The 19,066-nt window shown below is 38.2% G+C and overlaps 2 protein-coding genes across 3 annotated transcripts in view; one reads left to right on the top strand and one right to left on the bottom strand.

Annotated features, from left to right (window-relative positions):
• Nucleotides 1-8,740, top strand: part of LOC109469520 (troponin C, skeletal muscle-like) — a 12,949-nt gene extending 4,209 nt beyond the window's left edge. Inside the window, exons 3-5 of the mRNA XM_019768042.1 lie at nt 5,973-6,124; nt 7,237-7,336; nt 7,434-8,740. Coding sequence (XP_019623601.1) covers nt 5,973-6,124; nt 7,237-7,336; nt 7,434-7,474 — 293 coding nt within the window. The 3' untranslated portion in view covers nt 7,475-8,740. The remainder of the gene's footprint in view (nt 1-5,972; nt 6,125-7,236; nt 7,337-7,433) is intronic.
• A 2,468-nt stretch (nt 8,741-11,208) lies between these two features.
• The window catches only part of LOC109469523 (probable cation-transporting ATPase 13A3), a 50,329-nt gene continuing 42,471 nt past the window's right edge, over nt 11,209-19,066 (bottom strand). Inside the window, exons 28-32 of one of the 2 annotated variants that reach the window (XM_019768046.1) lie at nt 18,688-18,838; nt 16,575-16,723; nt 15,635-15,723; nt 14,518-14,601; nt 11,209-11,735 (exon numbers count right to left, since the gene is read on the bottom strand). In XM_019768046.1, the coding sequence (XP_019623605.1) occupies nt 11,562-11,735; nt 14,518-14,601; nt 15,635-15,723; nt 16,575-16,723; nt 18,688-18,838 (647 nt within the window). In that variant the 3' untranslated portion in view covers nt 11,209-11,561. The remainder of the gene's footprint in view (nt 11,736-14,517; nt 14,602-15,634; nt 15,724-16,574; nt 16,724-18,687; nt 18,839-19,066) is intronic. The other variant, XM_019768047.1, reaches the window with a different exon arrangement.

Below are 19,066 nucleotides of genomic sequence, written 5' to 3'. Positions count from 1 at the left end.
CTCCAGCATTGGAATGCGGGGCATGAACGTTTTTTTTTATATTGAAAATCAACAGTTTGCATTATGCAATTAAAAATCCTAACCAAGTTTGGGAAACGGCCAAGTGTTTCTTTCGGGGCCATTGCATTAAATTTTCAAGCTGGAAAAATAAGCAACATTTGTCTAAAGAAAAGAAATTAATCGATGAAATAAAAACTCTTCAAATCCAGCTTGACAACACACCTTCTCCCTCAGACTCAGTCCTTGATGATCTTGATCAAAAACAAAAAGAATTAGAATTATTATACCATTATCGTTTACGGGGACTCATAACAATATCAAGAGCAAAATGGATGGAGTTGGGGGATAAGTGTACGAAGTATTTTTTGAACTTAATACATAGAAATTTCACTCGAAAAAACATTCAAAAATTACGAATTTCCGAAAACGTTTTTACGTGTAATCCTACTGACATTCTAGAAAAACAAACTGACTTTTATTCCTCCTTATACTCTTTCAAAGACCCCCTAGCAAGACTTCTTTCCTGAAGATTATGATAAGAGACTATTAGAGCAGCAGATGCAGGCGTGTGAGGGCCTTATCACAGAAGATGAACTACTTAATGCTATCAACTCCTTCTCAAATGGAAAGTCACCTGGACTGGATGGCATTCCTGTAGAAGTGTACAAGCAGTTTTTCTCAGTCTTTAAAGCCCCTATGTTAGAGTGTTTTAATTATTCTTTGACTCAAGGTTTCCTCCCCAACACACAAAGGCATGGTATCATTTCTTTATTATTGAAACAGGGGGGTAATGGCCAAGATAAGGACCCAACAATATTAGATAATTGGAGACCGTTAACGTTATTATGTTGTGATGCCCGAATTCTTTCAAAATGTCTTGCCCTAAGGGTAAGATCCGTTATTTCAAAAATTATTGACAAAGATCAAACCGGTTTTATTCAGGGGAGATTTATTGGTGAAAATGTTAGGAGAATAGTAGATATGATTGAATATTACGAAAAAGAAAAGAAACCAGGACTTATTTTTATTGCTGATTATAAAAAGGCCTTTGATACCTTAAGATGGGATTTCATTTTCGAATCATTACGTTTTCTTTAATTTCGGACCCCAGTTTTTATCTTGGGTAAAAGTTTTATACAATAATATTACAAGTTCAGTTTTAAACAATGGATATATATCTGACCCATTCCAATTATATCGTGGAGTTAGACAAGGCTGTCCCCTTAGTCCCTACCTTTTTATCATTTCAGTAGAAATGGTACGTTGTAATAATGATTTGATTGGCCTCTCCGTTTTTGGAAGGTCAACCAAAATTTCACAATATGCTGATGACACGGATTTTCCCTTTGCCCCTACATTAGCGTCATTTTATGCCCTTCTAGATGATTTAGATAAATTTTCTTGTATTTCTGGTCTCTCCTTGAATTTCGAAAAGTGTAAAATTCTTAGAATTGGAACAGTGAAAAATACTAATTTTAGATTACCTACCCACTTCCCCCTTCAGTGGGTTGATGGTAATGTTGAAATCTTAGGTATTCATATCCCACAGGATTTAGGTACCATTGTTAAATTAAATTTTGAACCCCGATTAGCTAAATTAGATAGACTTCTATACCCTTGGAGAGTAAAGGGATTATCTTTATTTGGGAAAGTAACAATTATCAACTCATTGATTACCTCGCAATTTACATACCTCTTTCAGGTTCTCCAAAACCCAGACAAGTCATTTTTTCAACAATATGAGAGGAAAGTTTTTTTATTCATCTGGAATGGAGGACCTGAGAGAGTTAGTAGGAAAACATTATACAATTCCGTGGAAAATGGTGGTTTAAATCTCAAAAATTTGTATGCTTTTTCCTGTACTATTAAGGCCTCATGGATACCAAAACTTTATTTTAATGAAAATTGGTCAACTACTTGGCTAATTAGAATGCATCCTTTGTTGGGATCTAGGCTATTCCCCTTCTTTCAATTAAGTTCTATACACTATTTTAAACTAAGCCCCTTCTTATCAGATATATTAGATGCATGGTTTAAATATCAATATAAGGCCCCCACATGTGCTGCAGATGTTAAACAACAACTTTTATTCATGAACAACAATATTCTTATTGATGGAGCACCTGTCTCTATGAGCACATTCATAAATAGGAATATTGTTTTTGTAAATGATATATTAAATGAGTTAGGTACTTTAATGACATTTAAAGAATTTTCTATAAAATATGGCAATATTTGTGATTATTTTAGATATATGCAGCTGATTTCGGCCATTCCGCAAGAATGGAAATCTATCTTATGTGGTAATGCGCCAGATTTTGTCTGTAAACCAATGCAGCGAAACAGCTCTTGGTTAAAACAGGTTAAGATTAATAAGGATGTGTACAATTTTTTCTTGTTACATCATAATTTGATTGATATTTCATATAATGTACAACTAAAGTGGCTGTGCCTCTTTGACACCCCTATTCCCTGGAAACAGGTTTATATATCTATAATACATTGTACTATCGATTCTTCCACTAGGTTTTTCCAATATAAAATGTTACATAAATTTCTACCTACAAACAAACTACTATATATTTGGAAATGTATAGACACCCCTTTGTGCTCGTTCTGCCATGAAGAGGAAGAGACATACCTGCATGTCTTCTGGGAATGTCCAAACGTTATCTCTTTTTGGGACCAAATTAAAACTTGGTATCACCATAAAACAACTAAAGATTTAATCTTAAATGGATTCAATGTTATTTTTGGAGATTTACACTTTGGAACCCCCCCAATTGAAAATCTTATAACCCTACTTGCCAAAATTTATATATCTAGATGTAGAAAAACTAGTTCTTTAAACTTTGATTCTTTTCTTCGTTATATTAAATTCTTTCAAAATGTAGAATATTCCATAGCCTTAAAGAAAGGTAAACTGGAGAAGCACCGCGGGAAGTGGGGCTCTTTATGCAGCTGACGTTATATTTACTTGATACTTATTTGTCGTTTCAAAGATTATCTGAATTGCTGAGAAAGGAGTCCAGTGTAATAGAATTCAGTAAAAGTGAAGTGGAAAATATGTCCTTCTGACGACATTAATTTCCGTGTTTGGGAAACATTTGATGACTTCTTTAGTTAGCTCTAGATTTAACTGAATCTTAGTTGATATAGTGTTTAAGACTGCTTTACAGTTACAGTATTTATGTGCAATATCGAAATTCATGACATTTGATGAGTCTATGTGCATTTGTGAGAAAAAGATATGTGCATATTTTCTGTAGTTTCTAAATCAGCCTTGTTAGTGCTATACCATTCTGAAATATGCCAATGTATCACTAAAGGTAGAGAAACTATCCATGTACATGTACTTCTCGCATTGCAAATATTACTAAGTAACGACAAAATGTTTGTAATTCTATCCTATGTTTACGATGCCTTTCAAGTTGTATCTTTTGCCATTAATGTAAAGGTATCAGACAATTTGGCAGGATAATTAAGTGAAAGATTTGTTCAAACAGACAGAAATTGATGAATGTGATGTAACTGTTTATCATCTATGTACACATGTATTCGATACTCAATAAAGAACAGAGATGAAAAAAAAGTTGCCCCCAGTCAAAAATTTACTCTTCTAAGCAGTGATAATATAAAAAAAATCTTATTTCATTCCTGAGCAATAATAAACGGTCCATTTTAATGGGGAGCCGGATTTAGTCGGCACCGCGGCGTTCATAGAAGAAATATTGTACATGTACAGTTCAGACACTGGGTTTAACATAGAATACCTCAAATCAGCCATGGCATACAGAACAGTGTGAAGGAGAGTCTTACCCCGTCCCACCAGGTTGTTAGATGATGATAGTTTTGCATCCTTTCCAGAACTGTGGTACCACCTTGCTGTATCTTCTAGGAAAGTTGTTATAATGTAGTTGCTTTCGTCAGACAGAAGGATATGGAACCGGTAGATTTTGGCTGTGGCGTGTCCCCGTATTAGCGTCAACGTCATAACTCGATTATTTGTGGGCTGATTTTTTTTTGGCATGTCAGTGGTTGTTGTTAAATTGTAGGTCAAGTTGAAAAAGTCAAGTTGCATCTGGCTTTTTTAATCGTTTTTTTACCGGATTTTTTGTGCATTTGTCGATTGGAGGTATGGAGGATAACTTGTGAATGTATCCTCATGAAATTTGTAGTTGTGTATAGCGGTTATGAAAATAAAGTTCAAGGTTGAAAATGGTTTTTCTATCATGTTCCTACGTTACTGCAGAGAGTCGCGTATATTTTTGGGTTTTTACTTGTTTGCAACATAACTTGAGAAAACGTGGATGGTTGTTAATGACATTTAGTGGCTGTTTTGTGTATTGCAGCGGAGCTTCGAAGTTTGAGGGAAAATTTGTTAGTTGATGATTTTTAAGTAGTCGAAAGCAGTTGGGACTAGGAGTACATGGTGTAATTTTTGGCCTCCTTTTTTGCAGCATACGAAATTAGTTAAACATATTCTCTGATGGGGTTGACACTAAGATGTCCAAGAATCCGGGACACATCTGCCAAAGGAATGTACAAAATGTACAAAATGTACAATGTACCGGCAACATGGCAGTCAAGCTGGCGCCTTAAAAAAGGTGGTTCAATGAAATTCACCAAGAAGTCTATGAACTTCGATAGTGTGTTTGTTTCTTACCAAGGCCGACTTGGTGCAAAAGTTTGTAATCTACACTTGACGAAAGCAGGAACTCTAGTTGTCTTCGTCAGATAGACTATGGAATCATCCCGCCGTATTGTGGTTGACTGTGGGTTTAGCCGTTTAACTCTTGAAAGCATGATTCGACGTCCATGATTTTTGGCAGGCAGATTACCGTTGTTGAGGCCAAAGTCAAGTGCAAGTTTGGGCTTCGTGGGGGGGGGGGTGTCCGTGCGTCACGTTAGTGCACCTTTTGTGTTTGTGGCTTGTTTTAATAGCAGAATAACTTTTGTATATACAAATTGATGGTTTGATATTTCGGGGTGATATTTCTTTCAGTTCAGGTCATCCTCTCCAGGATATTTCTTTATTTATATGCAATACCAAATTATACATGGCAGTGACTTCCTAAAGAGTAGTAATGGTCAAATAATGTGTCCGTTCCAGGACGAGCTTCACCTTTCTGGTGGGACCACGCCGGTACTCGGCCGAGATACGCTGGGAGGGGGGCATCAGCAAGCAGGTCGTTGACCCCTGACATTAATAACACGCTACCTTGCGTGTTTTCATCCAACAACAATGAATGCAGTTTCGGAGAATCGTGATCGGGCACGATTTGAAAGGAATGTATGGCACGTGGACCAGATGTGAGGAATGTGAACCCTATTGAGGGGCTGTTTTAAAATACAATGGACAATGCAGTTTGGACATGCGTCAGGTCATTCCCTAAGGCCAAACCAAGTCATTTGTATGGATGACGTCCAGTGGAGACCTTTTAAGGTCTCCACTGGACGTCATTGAATTTAAAAATTCAATGTGAAAGCGCAATAAAATACATGAAGGGCCGAAAAACAAGAATATACTAACTGTAGAATGTGGTAGGACACAAATTGAATAATATAACATAGTAATAACAAACAAGTCTTGTATTCGTCATAAAAGCAGCAATAAATCTCCGCTAAACAGTAGTAGTCACCCTGTTCTGAATCTTTCCTGTCGTAACACTTTGATCATAATACAGTAAGCAGAATTTCAGTTCTTTTTCCAGTAACAGTCAAAAATCAAATAACGTAGGGGGCCTAACACGGGTGACGGCGCGTCTGTAAATCTGTGGCGAACCCTTTCAGGGTGCTCCGTAGAAAAAAAGAGTACAGCGATGCTTTTGTTCTCTAGACCAAATTCATTATTTTAAAAAGTAAAGAATACACCTGTTCATTTATCTAGAACAATGTCCCTCTGACGAAGGCATGAGATCTCCGACCTCTAGTCCTTCATGTAATGACGGCGCTGTGTGTGTTCTCTCCAGGCAGCGGCACTATTGACTTTGAGGAGTTCTTGGAGATGATGGTTCTGTACATGGCGGTAGAGAAAAAAGAACTGAACGAAGAGGAGGTCCGAGCAGCTTTCCGCATTATTGACAACAACAACGACGGTTTCATCAGTATGGTAGAATGGAAGGTGATCAGGGACGCACAAAAAAGGGCGGGAATAGCGCTAACGTTGGCCTTCTGGTATTTAGGATGTGTCCTCTATGCGTCTCTTTTTGTTGTTCTGTTGTTTATTCAACTTTAATGTCAGAGTTTGGCACTAATCAACAGAAAGTTGTTTCCATACATAAAGCTACAAAATGCGTTATTATACTACCTACATGAAAACTGTTTTAGTTTGTCTGTGTTTGTGTGTGTGTGTTGTGTGTGTGTGTGTGGTGCGTGTATGTGTTTCCGCATACTTGGGGTCAGCATAACTTAAGAAGGCCTTTGTGGATTTTGATGATATTTGGTATGTTGGTAGCTCTTAGGAAGATAAAGAGTTTCCGACCAAATCGTATAAATCAATATAGGAACAACATTTTTTCATGTTTTGTGGCCTGTAGGTAGCTTAGACAGAGATGTACACAATCAGATGTGACTTACTTAACTTATCCATGGCCTCGAGTCAAAATGGCAGCCCAACAGTAAACGAGGACTTAATTTGCATGATTAATTAGGAAATTAAAAGAATCCATTGTTGTACATTTTAGAACTTTGATACATGTAATCTATGTTAGATGGAACATAAACATAAATACCTAATTTCGATGATTAATGCAAAAATGCTATGATTCCTTATTGGTAAATGATGGGCATTTCATAATTGTGACATGTAAGTTAGTTAAAGGTTAACATTTCTATGCATATATTGTGTTAATGTAGAGGTAGTTTCCATACTTAATAATTAAATGTTGCAACCAAACCTTGCCAAAGGACAGGAATTTCACGTAAGAAAAATATGTAATTTAAATCGAGAAAACCATATATAGAATATAGTGTGCTACATGTGATCATCACATGTCCATGATCAATGAGAAAAACCCATAAACAAAAAAATTACAATGGCTCTAAATATTTTCATGAAGGTCATCATCATCGGTCGGCTGCAACGCAGCAGGTCATACCTCATCATGTAGGTATGAAGTATCTGAATTCTTGGTTAGAGTTGTTTGCTACTGCAACCACTAAGTATTCACTCATGGCATAAAGTGCAGAGTCCAAAGTGGACCTTGAAAATCTCGGTGATGTTTGTGCACTCAGGAGTATCTGCTGTCCTGTGATGAGCCCCTGACTGAACAGGAGATGCAGGAGCTCATGGACGATGGTGATGTCAACAGAGATGGCAGGCTGGACTTTGATGGTGGGGAAGTATTTTTCTTCAATTTTTTTGTGTGCAAGCATCTACATGACTACCAATTTCCGGCCCATTTTTGCTGATTAACACTTTTGTTTTCCAGAATTCAAGGACATTCTGATGGCTTTCAACATCTCATGGTGACCCAAGAGAAGCAGACACTTGTTTATGAACATCTGACGGTTATTACCAAGCTAATCACGGATTTTTTGTACTGCTTTTGTAGGTTATTAGAGTTTGTAGACTACTGGGTTGTTGTTGAGGTAGTAATATAAAGCTCATAATGTATTAAAGCATATAAAACATACCACCGGTACATACTACCTTTCTGGAACTTACTGGCCCTGAAATATTCCGTGAATTGCAGCGATGCAATTGCTGAGAGATGGCTCCAGAATAAAAGATATTAGTATAATTATACTACTTCCAAGTGGTTCAAAAATTCTGAACAATATTAATAGTTGGGCCTTTGCTTTTGTACATGTGCATATTAAAGGTTGTGGCACATTACTTTCGATTTTGAATAGATTAACAACTTATATCAAATCATTGGGAATGTCGGCCTTTTCATCTTCTACAGTTGAATATCGTTGCCAACATCTGGCTAAAATCTGCTGATTCTCAAACTAAAGCTGTCTGTACAATTTGATGCTGACCATGACGTAAGGATGTAAGGAGACTGGCTGCTGGAACGCTCCGACTGCCTCGTGTGTCGGAATACACAGGGACCCTGTCTACATGTACGTCATAACGCAAGGCAGCATTTCACTGGGATTGCATCTGGGTACTCAGTAAGGCATAGACAGGACGATCAATAGAGGTTCAGTGTAACTGCAACTAATCATACTGCATACAATGTGTATAGATGTTCACCATCTATATCGAATATTATACAAATGTCCGAATGATTAGTTGTCAAACTGGGCAGTATCACCCAGACAGTAATGTATGATCTGTACGTGTGCCCTGAACCACATTTACGCAGGTGGTGTTGCTTGGTATTTGGGGCACCAATTAACTGTTTTCAAAGTTCTGATGAATGTTAATACCAGTGCAGGCCCGGACTTTCAAGTCTGCCATGTTGTAAACTGGCCGCTATAGATTTCTAGGTGTAAACGTTTACGCGAAGAAGTTATTTTTAATTCACCGCTTCTGCTTGATAAGAGCTTAATGGGCATTTGTATCCTTATCAGCATGTTGCAAACAATAAAGAATTTACGTGGACTAGTTGTCAACTTATATTTGTTTTATCAGCTCTATGGCAGAGATTAGAGCACTGTTCTATAAATAAATGTGCAGCGGCCCGCCTTGCATTTGGTAAGGCAAAGACTAAATATAAACAAGAGTTCTGAGATCTCATACCTCCATGAAATATGGGCTTGCATTGTCATAGTTCATTTCAACATGTCCTCATTAATTATGCAAATAACCTCAACATTAACATAATATATGCATAGTGGTGCTAACCTTTAAGTAACTTATACATGTCACCAGGTATAAAATTCCCAGCATTCACCAATAAGGAGTCACAAAATGTTCACATCAATTATGCAAATTAGGTCACCGTTTGCATAATTGGTATCTGTTGATGTGACGCCTGCCACAGATTAAATAGATTACATGTATAGCAATACCATTATATGAAACACTGTAATTATAGAATTTCCTCATTAATTATGCAAATTAAGTCCTCATTTGCATAATTTGCATTTAATCATGTACAACTGTCTCTCGGGTACCTACACACCAAAAATGATGAAAATACGTTGTTCCAATCTGGACTTATTGGCTTTGAAAGTTTTTACTAGAAACTAACCTGCAGTTCCAGAACAAGCTGCTAGGGGGACCAAACTTACGCCACTTATTCCTGACAGGATAAGCTATCTGTCACCAAAAAGTCAAGACCATAGCTTGTTCAGGACAAAAGATACAAAAAAGTTTTGCTGCAGTACCAAGGTCATGCACCAGGAGGCCCATACTTGACCTTTGTCTTTCCAAGACTTACCATCATACCAAATATCATCACAATCCATAAAGGCGTTCTGAAGTTATGCTGACTACAAAGTTGCGGAAACACAAACACACAGACACACACACACACATACAGACAGACACCCCAAAAACAATACCTCCATTTTTCATGGAGGTAATGACACATTCACATGTAGCTGCTTTCTCTGCTCAGTACTCAGCATTGGGGTATAACAGTAGACCCCCTGCAGTAGTAATGACAGAACGTTATATGACTCAGGGATAAAGAAACGGAGATGCATGTACATTAGGAGCCAGGTGGGGTCGTGTGGCGTAACAGCAGAGTGGTTGACTCGGAGCCAAGAGTTCCCAGGTTCGATGCCCGACATGCCACTGATCTTGTGCCCTTGGGAAAGGCACTTTACACAATTTTCTTAATTTAACTCATAGAAATGATTAGATTTTGGCCCCCTGCCGGCTTTTGTTGGTACTGCAGCAGAACTTCCAGTTTTGATACCTCATTATCTGGACATGCTAGAGTCATAGATTTTAGATGGTAGATAGCTCTCGGACTGAGGAAGAAGTGACATGAGTTTGGGCCCCCTAGCGGCTTGTTCTGAACCTGCAGGAGCGTTTCTTGAAAAATCTCCGAAGGTGGATAACTCAAGAACCGGTTGACGGATTGTCATGATTTTTGGTATGTAGGTAACTAAAGTGATGCTTGACATAATCAGATCACAATTATGCAAATCGGGAGCTAATTTCCATCATTAATGAGGAAATTCTATAAACCTGCTTCGTTCGATAATAGGACTATGAAACACTTGTAATTGAGAACAAGAAAATTATCTGAGGATGATCATTTCCATTCAGATTATATAAATGAATACATAATTTGCATAATTGATGGAAAATTGCTATACTTTCATAGAAGTAACTGCTGGGAATTCTATACTTGCCATATTTGGAAGTTCATCAATAAACATAAATTATTCAAATCATGACCTCATTTGCATAATGTATGAGGATGTGCTAGAATAGTCTTTTTGTTAAGATAAGGCTGTTGTTAGGTGGAGAATATGATCAACTGATATAATCCATGCAAATGAGGCTCTTATTTGCAAAATCAATGAGTAAGAATGCATAATTCGGCAACCGGAAGGGTTAACATCATTTGGCGAAGGTATGAGATCTTGGAACTCTTGTTATGTTTATGTTTTAATCACAACTTTCTTTCTCTCTTTCTCTCTCATTCTCTCTTGGTGTCTGAACATCACAACCTTTTTTTAGTACACACTGATTCTATATACATATGTTGAGTTTAAAAAACGTCCAATGTGCACATGCTGACGACACATTCATTTTGGTGTCAGGAATTTTGCTAGCAGTAGGGCGAGACTACAATTTTAGACACTGTCCACATTCTGTACCCACTAGTCACATATAACAAAAGAATCTGATACTCAGGAAAACCCTTTCTGGATAAAATGTGCCAGACATTGTAGCTTTCATGTTTGATTCATCATTCATCATCATCATTCCATGGTACATGTATTTTGGTCTGGCTTATACATGTACAATCCTTTACAGAGTGACATACTGGGCATTAAACGAAAGACATGTACATGTGCAAGTAACCTGTCTCCAGATCTCTTCAATCAAAATGTGCATTATTGATGTACTCTTATACCCTATAGTAATCTCCAGTTTAAACCTGATTCATTGGGTTCCTTAATCAAAGAGTCTACATGTGTCTTCACACAGATTTGTACATGTACGTTAGGTTTCAGATTAGAAATGCCAGAATTACATGTCTTGCTCCTTGTGAAATGCCTACATGTAGTCCTTGAAGGCATTTCACAAGGAGCAAGACGTCTAGCTTGCTCTTTCAAGCTCTTAATATAAAACTAGATTTTTTTTCAAACCACTTAGAACTCAATACATTTTTGTACATATTTTGCAGTCTTGTCTTTTCAAATTCTGACTTAATGTTACATATTTCACAAATCCCTCATAGAAGGATTGCTAGATTGAGCCTGAAATCAAGGCAGAGGCGAGCTACTCATATTATTATAATTAGTCTGATTGGTTGCTCTTCATTGCTATGTATGGGAAACTACAAATGTAAGTAACATGGCATGTGTTTGGTAATGTCTGTGCAGTTGACAATTGATCAATGTGCAGTACATAATACATGATTGTATCATTAACATTAGGCATTGATACATTTCTAAATGCATGGCAAAAGAGTATATGACTGTCAAGATGGTGATGAGTCCTGGCATTTCTCTCCCCCGGCATAGGTTGTTTCACCAACAGGAGGCCAGTCAGGGTTTTCTGCTATTTCCTTTTCTATCAGTTTGTACTTGTTCTTGGGCAAATTCTTCCTCAGTCGGAATAACTTCCTCAGTACATGGCTACCTACAACAAAGTCCTGAAACAAGGACACACTCAAGGTCATCCCACATTTACACAGTGTAGACAATGTCATTGTATTGTTGCATTTCCAATAAAGAAAGAAATAAACAGTTACATGTATATACAGTGTCACACAGATTTGTATACTGTATGTCTGAAATGCTGCTTTCAGTCCCTACTCCCCATTATGTGATAATGTGCTCATTGACTGGATATTTAACAAAGAGGCAGGGGAAGCCTGGTAGCTCTAGCTGTAAGTGAATGAAAATCATAAATTCGAATTTAGGCCGGACGGAACGCCCGAATATGATTTAGTTAAGCCCGGACAGGGACACAGTATCCGCGCGTCTTCCGACCGAAGTGACCAATCAGCGCCAGAAAAAAACCACGCGGTCGAGGATTGAGTTTATCCCAGAAGTTTGTGGCACAAGTAATCGTTAGCTGGAATCATACGCGGGCGCCGATTGTCGGCTCGTACCGAGTTTTTCAGCGGTTTTTCAGCTTGTACAGAGTTTCCTGTGCTTCCCTGGTGCTTCCCTGTCTACAGGATTCATTGTGGCTCGTGCGTGCGGTGAGTCGGTACTTTGCTGGGATTTCTGTCATAACATTATTAGCGTTATCATGGCGGAGGCTGGCCCTGAGACTTTGACTTCTAAGATAGTCCTTATAGTGGGCCATTCCTTTATCAGCCGACTTCGGTCTTTTATATCTGACAGACGTTATACAGCATCAGGTCGGGCCTTCAGCCCAGACTTGTGGCTGAGGGGTGGCGCTACGGTAAACTGGAAGGGTATTCCGGGCGCCAACGTTGCCAGAGTCGGTCATCTTGCCCAGCATGGCCACTTACCGCCGTCTGACCTTGTTTATTTAGAACTGGGTTGCAATGATTTATGTCTCATGCCTTGGGCACCTCTGGACATGGCCCTTAGGGTTATTAACTTAGCTTTGCTAGTGAAACGATGTACCGGGGCACGCATGATCAATCTCGGCGAACCCTTGGAAAGAGTGTATGACCCCCCTAACGTGCCATACAACGCCAGGTTAGCTGAATTTTTACCCCACCTAAGAGCCGAGTCCGCCGGGCAGACAGGCCTGTGTCTTTGGGAACACAGGCGTCTTGTTGAGAGACATTGCCCTGACTATTTTTTGTATGACGGTTTACATGTACATCTTTCGGATCACGCGAACTGCATTTACTACAGAAGTATCCGGGGCGCCATCACAAAACATATCCACACCGTGTAGTTCACGAGTCATGTAAGGTTAATTCATCACAAAATTTACTCAAATTTGTCCTTTTTGGGGGGATTGGCGTTATTTTTCACACAAACGTTGTTTTTCCTCGTTACCAAAGTTATACAAGAAGGCAGTCTACTTCTTGATTAGTTCGTGCACATTTATCCTCCCGGCCGTTGTCGCCTATCGGCTCGCTTGGTGGGAATCGTTTAGTTCGTTCGGTCGCGAATTGCTCCTTTGGCGGGTGGAATACATCCTCAATCAATTTTTGGCTAGATATGTTACAATGTTTAAACTTTCTCTGAGACAGGATATGTCTACTTATTCTAACCGTTGAGTTATAATGTTTAAACTTCTCTGAGACAAGATTTGTCTACTTATTCTACTGTTGACTAATGTCGACGCTGACTGTTACTTTTATCATGCTCGTTTGATTGTTTGTGCCAGTTAATAAAGGTTACTGGTATTCCCACCAAGATTAGAGTCGTTGTCAGTGATGGATCAGTTTATTTATAATATAACGGCCGGGAAGGGAGGCATAAATTCATTTTCGTGAAAAAAGGAAAATTCGAATTTAGGCCGGACGGAACGCCCGAATATGATTTAGTTAAGCCCGGACAGGGATACAGTATCCGCGCGTCTTCCGACCGAAGTGACCAATCAGCGCCAGAAAAAAACCACGCGGTCGAGGATTGAGTTTATCCCAGAAGTTTGTGGCACAAGTAATCGTTAGCTGGAATCATACGCGGGTGCCGATTGGCTCGTACCAAGTTTTTCAGCGGTTTTTCAGCTTGTACAGAGTTTCCTTCCTCCCCGCCCACTACAAATTCTGAACTTGCAGGCCTCGAGAGTAATATCTTACTAGCATTTATATTTGTCCATTTCAAAATATGAACCTATATATGTCTTCACATATAATATGTAGTATGACATATACAATCAGTCCATATTATTATTGTCCATTGGCACCATTCGGTTGTCTGTCTGTATTATTATTTGTTGGCCAGCACATTTCGTGCCTGTCCGTATTATTTCTCGGGTGGCACACTTAGTTGCCTGTCCGTTTATATTGGCCGTTTTTACTTCTCGGGTGGCACACTTAATTGCCTGTCCGTTTATTTCGAAACCTTAATGTGGCCATTGCAAATTACCAAATATTCTCCTTTATTTATTTGCTGGAAGGGGCATTCATCTGATCCAAATAAACCTACTAATTTATTTCAGATCTGGTAAGGTGCACTCTTGGACTGCAATATGACTGACTTCCCATGACTCTGCCCAACCACACTTTCTGTATTTCTGAGCTCAGGTACATTGTTTTATTGTGCATGTAGTTGGGTAAGAAGTTCCAAGTACTAAGACCAAACTACTGTGCCAATTTCACATTCACAATGACTTAATATATTTGTCTGACTCTTAAAAAACTTGTTTGAATCTTCCCAGGCTTACCCATCAGAAACAAGGAATTTTTTTCTATAATTTGATGTTCATTTGGAAGTTTTAAACCTATTTTGTGCTTTTGTAGACACTCAGATACATAAACAAATGCTGAAAGGACTCACCTCTACTACAAACACAATGATGCAGTACGCACTGATGATGCCCAACAGGATAAGTCGGAAATGGAATGGCATATCCACCTTAAGCTGTGAAGAATGGAAATGGCCTCATTAGCATTCATGGCCACATAACATTGTACAGTAATGTGAAGCCAAAAGAGGAAAGAATCACACTACACACGTACATATGCCAACATTCATTTCATTAAATGTGTTTTTTGGATAATTAAGTACATGTAAGTAAGTTTTTGTAAGTTTTTTAAGTATATGTTGGTTTATTTTACATGTAGAAAAAAATATGAAGTGACAGGGTAAAACATCATCCCTCCATGAAATAATTTATGGTTTTGTTATCTTTTTGTATTTTTTTGTCACTTATGTTTATAGGGATATTTTGAGTTTTTATTAGCCCACACCGTCTTAATTTTATGGATGACATCTGCATGCACATAGCTTTTAGCCTGTTCTGAAAAAAAACCAAGAATTCGGAGATCTCATACCTCCATGAAATATATGAGTTTTTGTAAATGCTTTTTTATTTGTTTCATTGACTATAGAAATACATGTAAGGTCGTAATTAGCACAATTAGCACATCCTACAGGACTGCGAATTTGGACCATCTGTCACCAAACGAGACCTGTACGATGCAAACCAGGAAGCCCTGGACTGTCTGGAACAGTGGGCCGACAAGATATGATGATGATTAGCACAATCTACATGTAGTTTAATTTATGGTTTTCTAAATTCAAATGACAATATTTTTCATGTAAAATTTCTCTTATTTGCCATACTTCATTTCAACATGTCCTCATTGATTATGCAAAAGACCTTCACATTAACATAATATATGCATAGTGTTGTTAACCTTTAAGTAACTTACACTTGTCACAAGGTAAAAAGGAGTCACCAACAAGGAGTCACAGAATTTTCACATTAATTATGCAAATTAGGTCATCATTTGCATGATTGTAGCTCTTAATTTGCACAATAATACACAATTCTGACAGCCATCAAATTTACTTTTATCCCAAGCCTGCAGTCTGTTAGCATTCCTTCAAACATTGCAGCGCAAACACATTGTAATATTGACCTTCATCATGATGTACAAGCAAAACATACCTCAATAAACTTGGCCAGAGGTGTGAATGGGTACAGTAAGAGAAGTGTGCTGAATCCCAGCAGCATCACAAGGGACATCATGAACACATCTGCAGGTCCATGTACAGATACTACATGTTAGTTAGAGTACCAGGATAAACAACATCACAAGGGACATCATGAACACATCTACAGGTCCATGTACAGATACTACATGTTAGTTAGAGTACCAGGATAAACAACATCACAAGGGACATCACGAACACATCTATAGAACATATGAACAGGTACTACATTGAAAGTTAGAGGAAACAATCATCATCGTGTATATAGGATCTAACAATAAAATTAGCATGCAAGTATATAGGAAATACCTCTGCCATGCAAAAGTAAGTTATTGTTGTAGTCATGAAAATAACAAATTAATTAATTATCATACACTAAAAAACAATATTTACAAAAGCATAATCTCCAATGATATTGTGCATAATTGATGGGCATGACAAAAAAATTCAAAATCAGACGCCTGGCAAAATTACATTCAGAAGAAAATACTCCTTCATTGATATTATAATAGCAGATAATGATAGAACTTTTTTCTTGTCTTAACTGTGTTGGTACATGTAGAAGGCAGTATGAAGAAAGTAATTTAATGACTCAGTGAGCAGTGGATCATAAGGTTTCAGGCTATATACAATGTATAATATACTAAGTATACAGTCATGTAAATAAAGCTATTTCAACACAAGGTCATACATGTACTTGAGCTGAAGGGCTAGCAATCTCATCCATTTAATCGCTCCCACCCATTCAAGGCCTTTAGTGAGGTCAGCAGATCTAGAGATCTGTATCCATTTGCACAAGTGTTAGCCACCCCCATCACAATGACATTGTCAATATCTGTAACATACTTATATAAGGACATTTATAATAATGCTGTAATGTTACAGTAATAACTTACAGTTTGTGTACAAGGGCCTGCGGTAGGGTCTGCCCTTTGAGAAAGCTGCAGCCAGTATTATGTACAGATAGCTGGACACACTGAACACCACTGTAGTCTCATAGCACAGGATGTTGTCTGATTTGGGGTCTGGCTTCAAGGGAACAAACCTGGGTCAACAGAGTTCACATAACTTAGGAAGTTATGTGGAAACATATTGTTATATCATAGTACATACATGTAATGGGAGGGCCCAGACTTGGAATGCTTTTTTTTCACACACTGGAACTAAATGACACTTTGCTACAAGTTACAAGGAAATTGGTCAGGTTTTGATAAATGAAATTTGAACACATCTATCTTCATGATAAGACAATACTTGAGTTAGAAATACTTTTGTATTGTGCATGAACCTTTTACACTCTGTATTACAATTGGTAAATGTTGCAAAATCATTTTGTGAAAATACCATTAGATTTTGTGCTCAGCTAGACAAGGTGCTCTAACTTGGAACATTTTTGCTCTCTTTATAACTTTGCGTAATTGTAGCATATTCTAGCTTAAGGGAGGGCTGTATCTTGAGTAACTAAGCTTGTGCTGCCCTAAAAAAACAGGTGTATGCATTGGACTGTGCCCTACATTTTGTACCTCGAATAGAAAGAAAGTCATTACAATCTAATAATGCTGCCTTAGCATCAACAAATTTTCACATAATAATTAGAAAATATGTTAGATATCTTGCTACCAAATTCATTTTTGAGACATGAGACAGTACCAGTCACATGTTAGAGGGTGATAAATACTTGGACACAGCAGTGCAAGTGTCCTCCTGCCACCATGCACTCTCACTGGCATTTTGGCAGGGAATTGATGCAGACAACAAAAGCGTTGATGTTGTTCTTCTCAGGTTGGTTTGCTACAAACTCTGGAAGGCCCAAATTTTGAGAGTTTAAAACTGAATTTGTAAAGCTTTATTTCTTATGTGTACATGTATACAATGTCATGTACTTATGGCAGTGGCAGGTCTTCAGGCATGAGGCACCCACCATACACGAGTCAGGGGTATCAGCATGAATGTTCATCTGAGTTGGTAAATTACATTGCAAATTACACGTGATTTTCCCACGTGTGACGTCAGCAAAGGGTCAAAGTTTGTCTGAAGTCGATACTTATATTGGGGAAACGGAACGCTCACTAAAAACCAGAACATAGACGACCCAGTTCTGTAGCATCTAATTGTCACATAATTATGTCAAGCGTCACTTAAGCTACCTACATACCAAAAATCACGACGATCCGTCCACCGGTTCTTGAGTTATCCTCTTTTGAATGTTTTCAGACAGATAGCCCTGCAGTTCCTGAGCAAGCCGCTAGGGGGCCAAAACTCACGTCACTTCTTCCCCAGCACAAGAGCTACCTACCATTCAAGTTTCGTCACCCCAGCATGTCTAGATCATGAGATATCAAATCTGGAAGTTCAGCTGCAGTACCATAACAAGCCGCCAGGGGGCTAATCATTTCGAGCTCTTATCAAGACCTACCCACCTACCAAATATCAAGATAATCCATCTAAGCCTTCTCGAGTTATGCTGTTGACAGACACACAGACAGACAGACACACGGCCAGGAAAACATAACCTTCGTCAATTCTTGGCGAAGGTAATAATGCATATTATTATGTGAAAAATCTGTTCCATGGACACATTCCAAGTTAGGAGTGTGTTATGCATTACATGTATTGAATATGCTTGCCAATGGATTATATTGCAAATTGACATAAAAATTCCCATCAAAGCGAGTCCAAATATTTGGATTTATTTGTCTATCTATATAGATGTATGGGCTTATTAATCATGTATATGATAAATTTCTTTGCCATCTACATTCTACATGTATGTCCATGCTGCAGAAAAGAGTACATGATGTTGCCATGTATACAGTGCTAAGGTATGGTTTCCAAATGCATACACGTACAAATATCTAAAATGTACATACTGAATATGATATTGCAATAATTATAAGGCAGTCATTCATACACATTGGAGCATGTTTTAAAAAGTCCGCATTTCTATTTATCTTTGACATGAACACTTCCCACATCTCCAGTGGGAAGGACTGCCTCACCAGGACTCACCAAGGTTGTTGTTTGAGGTACAGGAAGGTCCCGACTTGTACAGCTATCATGAGGACCACATGACTCAGAACTGAGAACAGGTTGACTGGTGCCATCAGACTTCCCAAAGGCCTCTGCGGAACCAACTTAGGGTACGCCTCTTGCCAGCCCACTGGGGAAATACACTTCATCAATGAAACATGTCTGTCCAGTATTGACAATGCTTCTATAACCAGCTTCTTCTTTCTCAGAAAATTTAACTTAAAAGCATCCAATGCAATTTCAGGGCAGCAAAACTGGAAATACTCTGAATAAGGCAATCTACATGATATTAACACATACTGTCCCACATTTATATTTAGCACAATTGAATCAGTATTTCATTAAGGCATTTAAAACA

This window comes from Branchiostoma belcheri, unplaced genomic scaffold (assembly GCF_001625305.1).
Source record: "Branchiostoma belcheri isolate BF01 breed outbred unplaced genomic scaffold, Haploidv18h27 scaffold206, whole genome shotgun sequence".
Lineage (NCBI taxonomy): Eukaryota > Metazoa > Chordata > Leptocardii > Amphioxiformes > Branchiostomatidae > Branchiostoma > Branchiostoma belcheri.
This window is presented reverse-complemented; position numbering and strand designations above follow the sequence as displayed.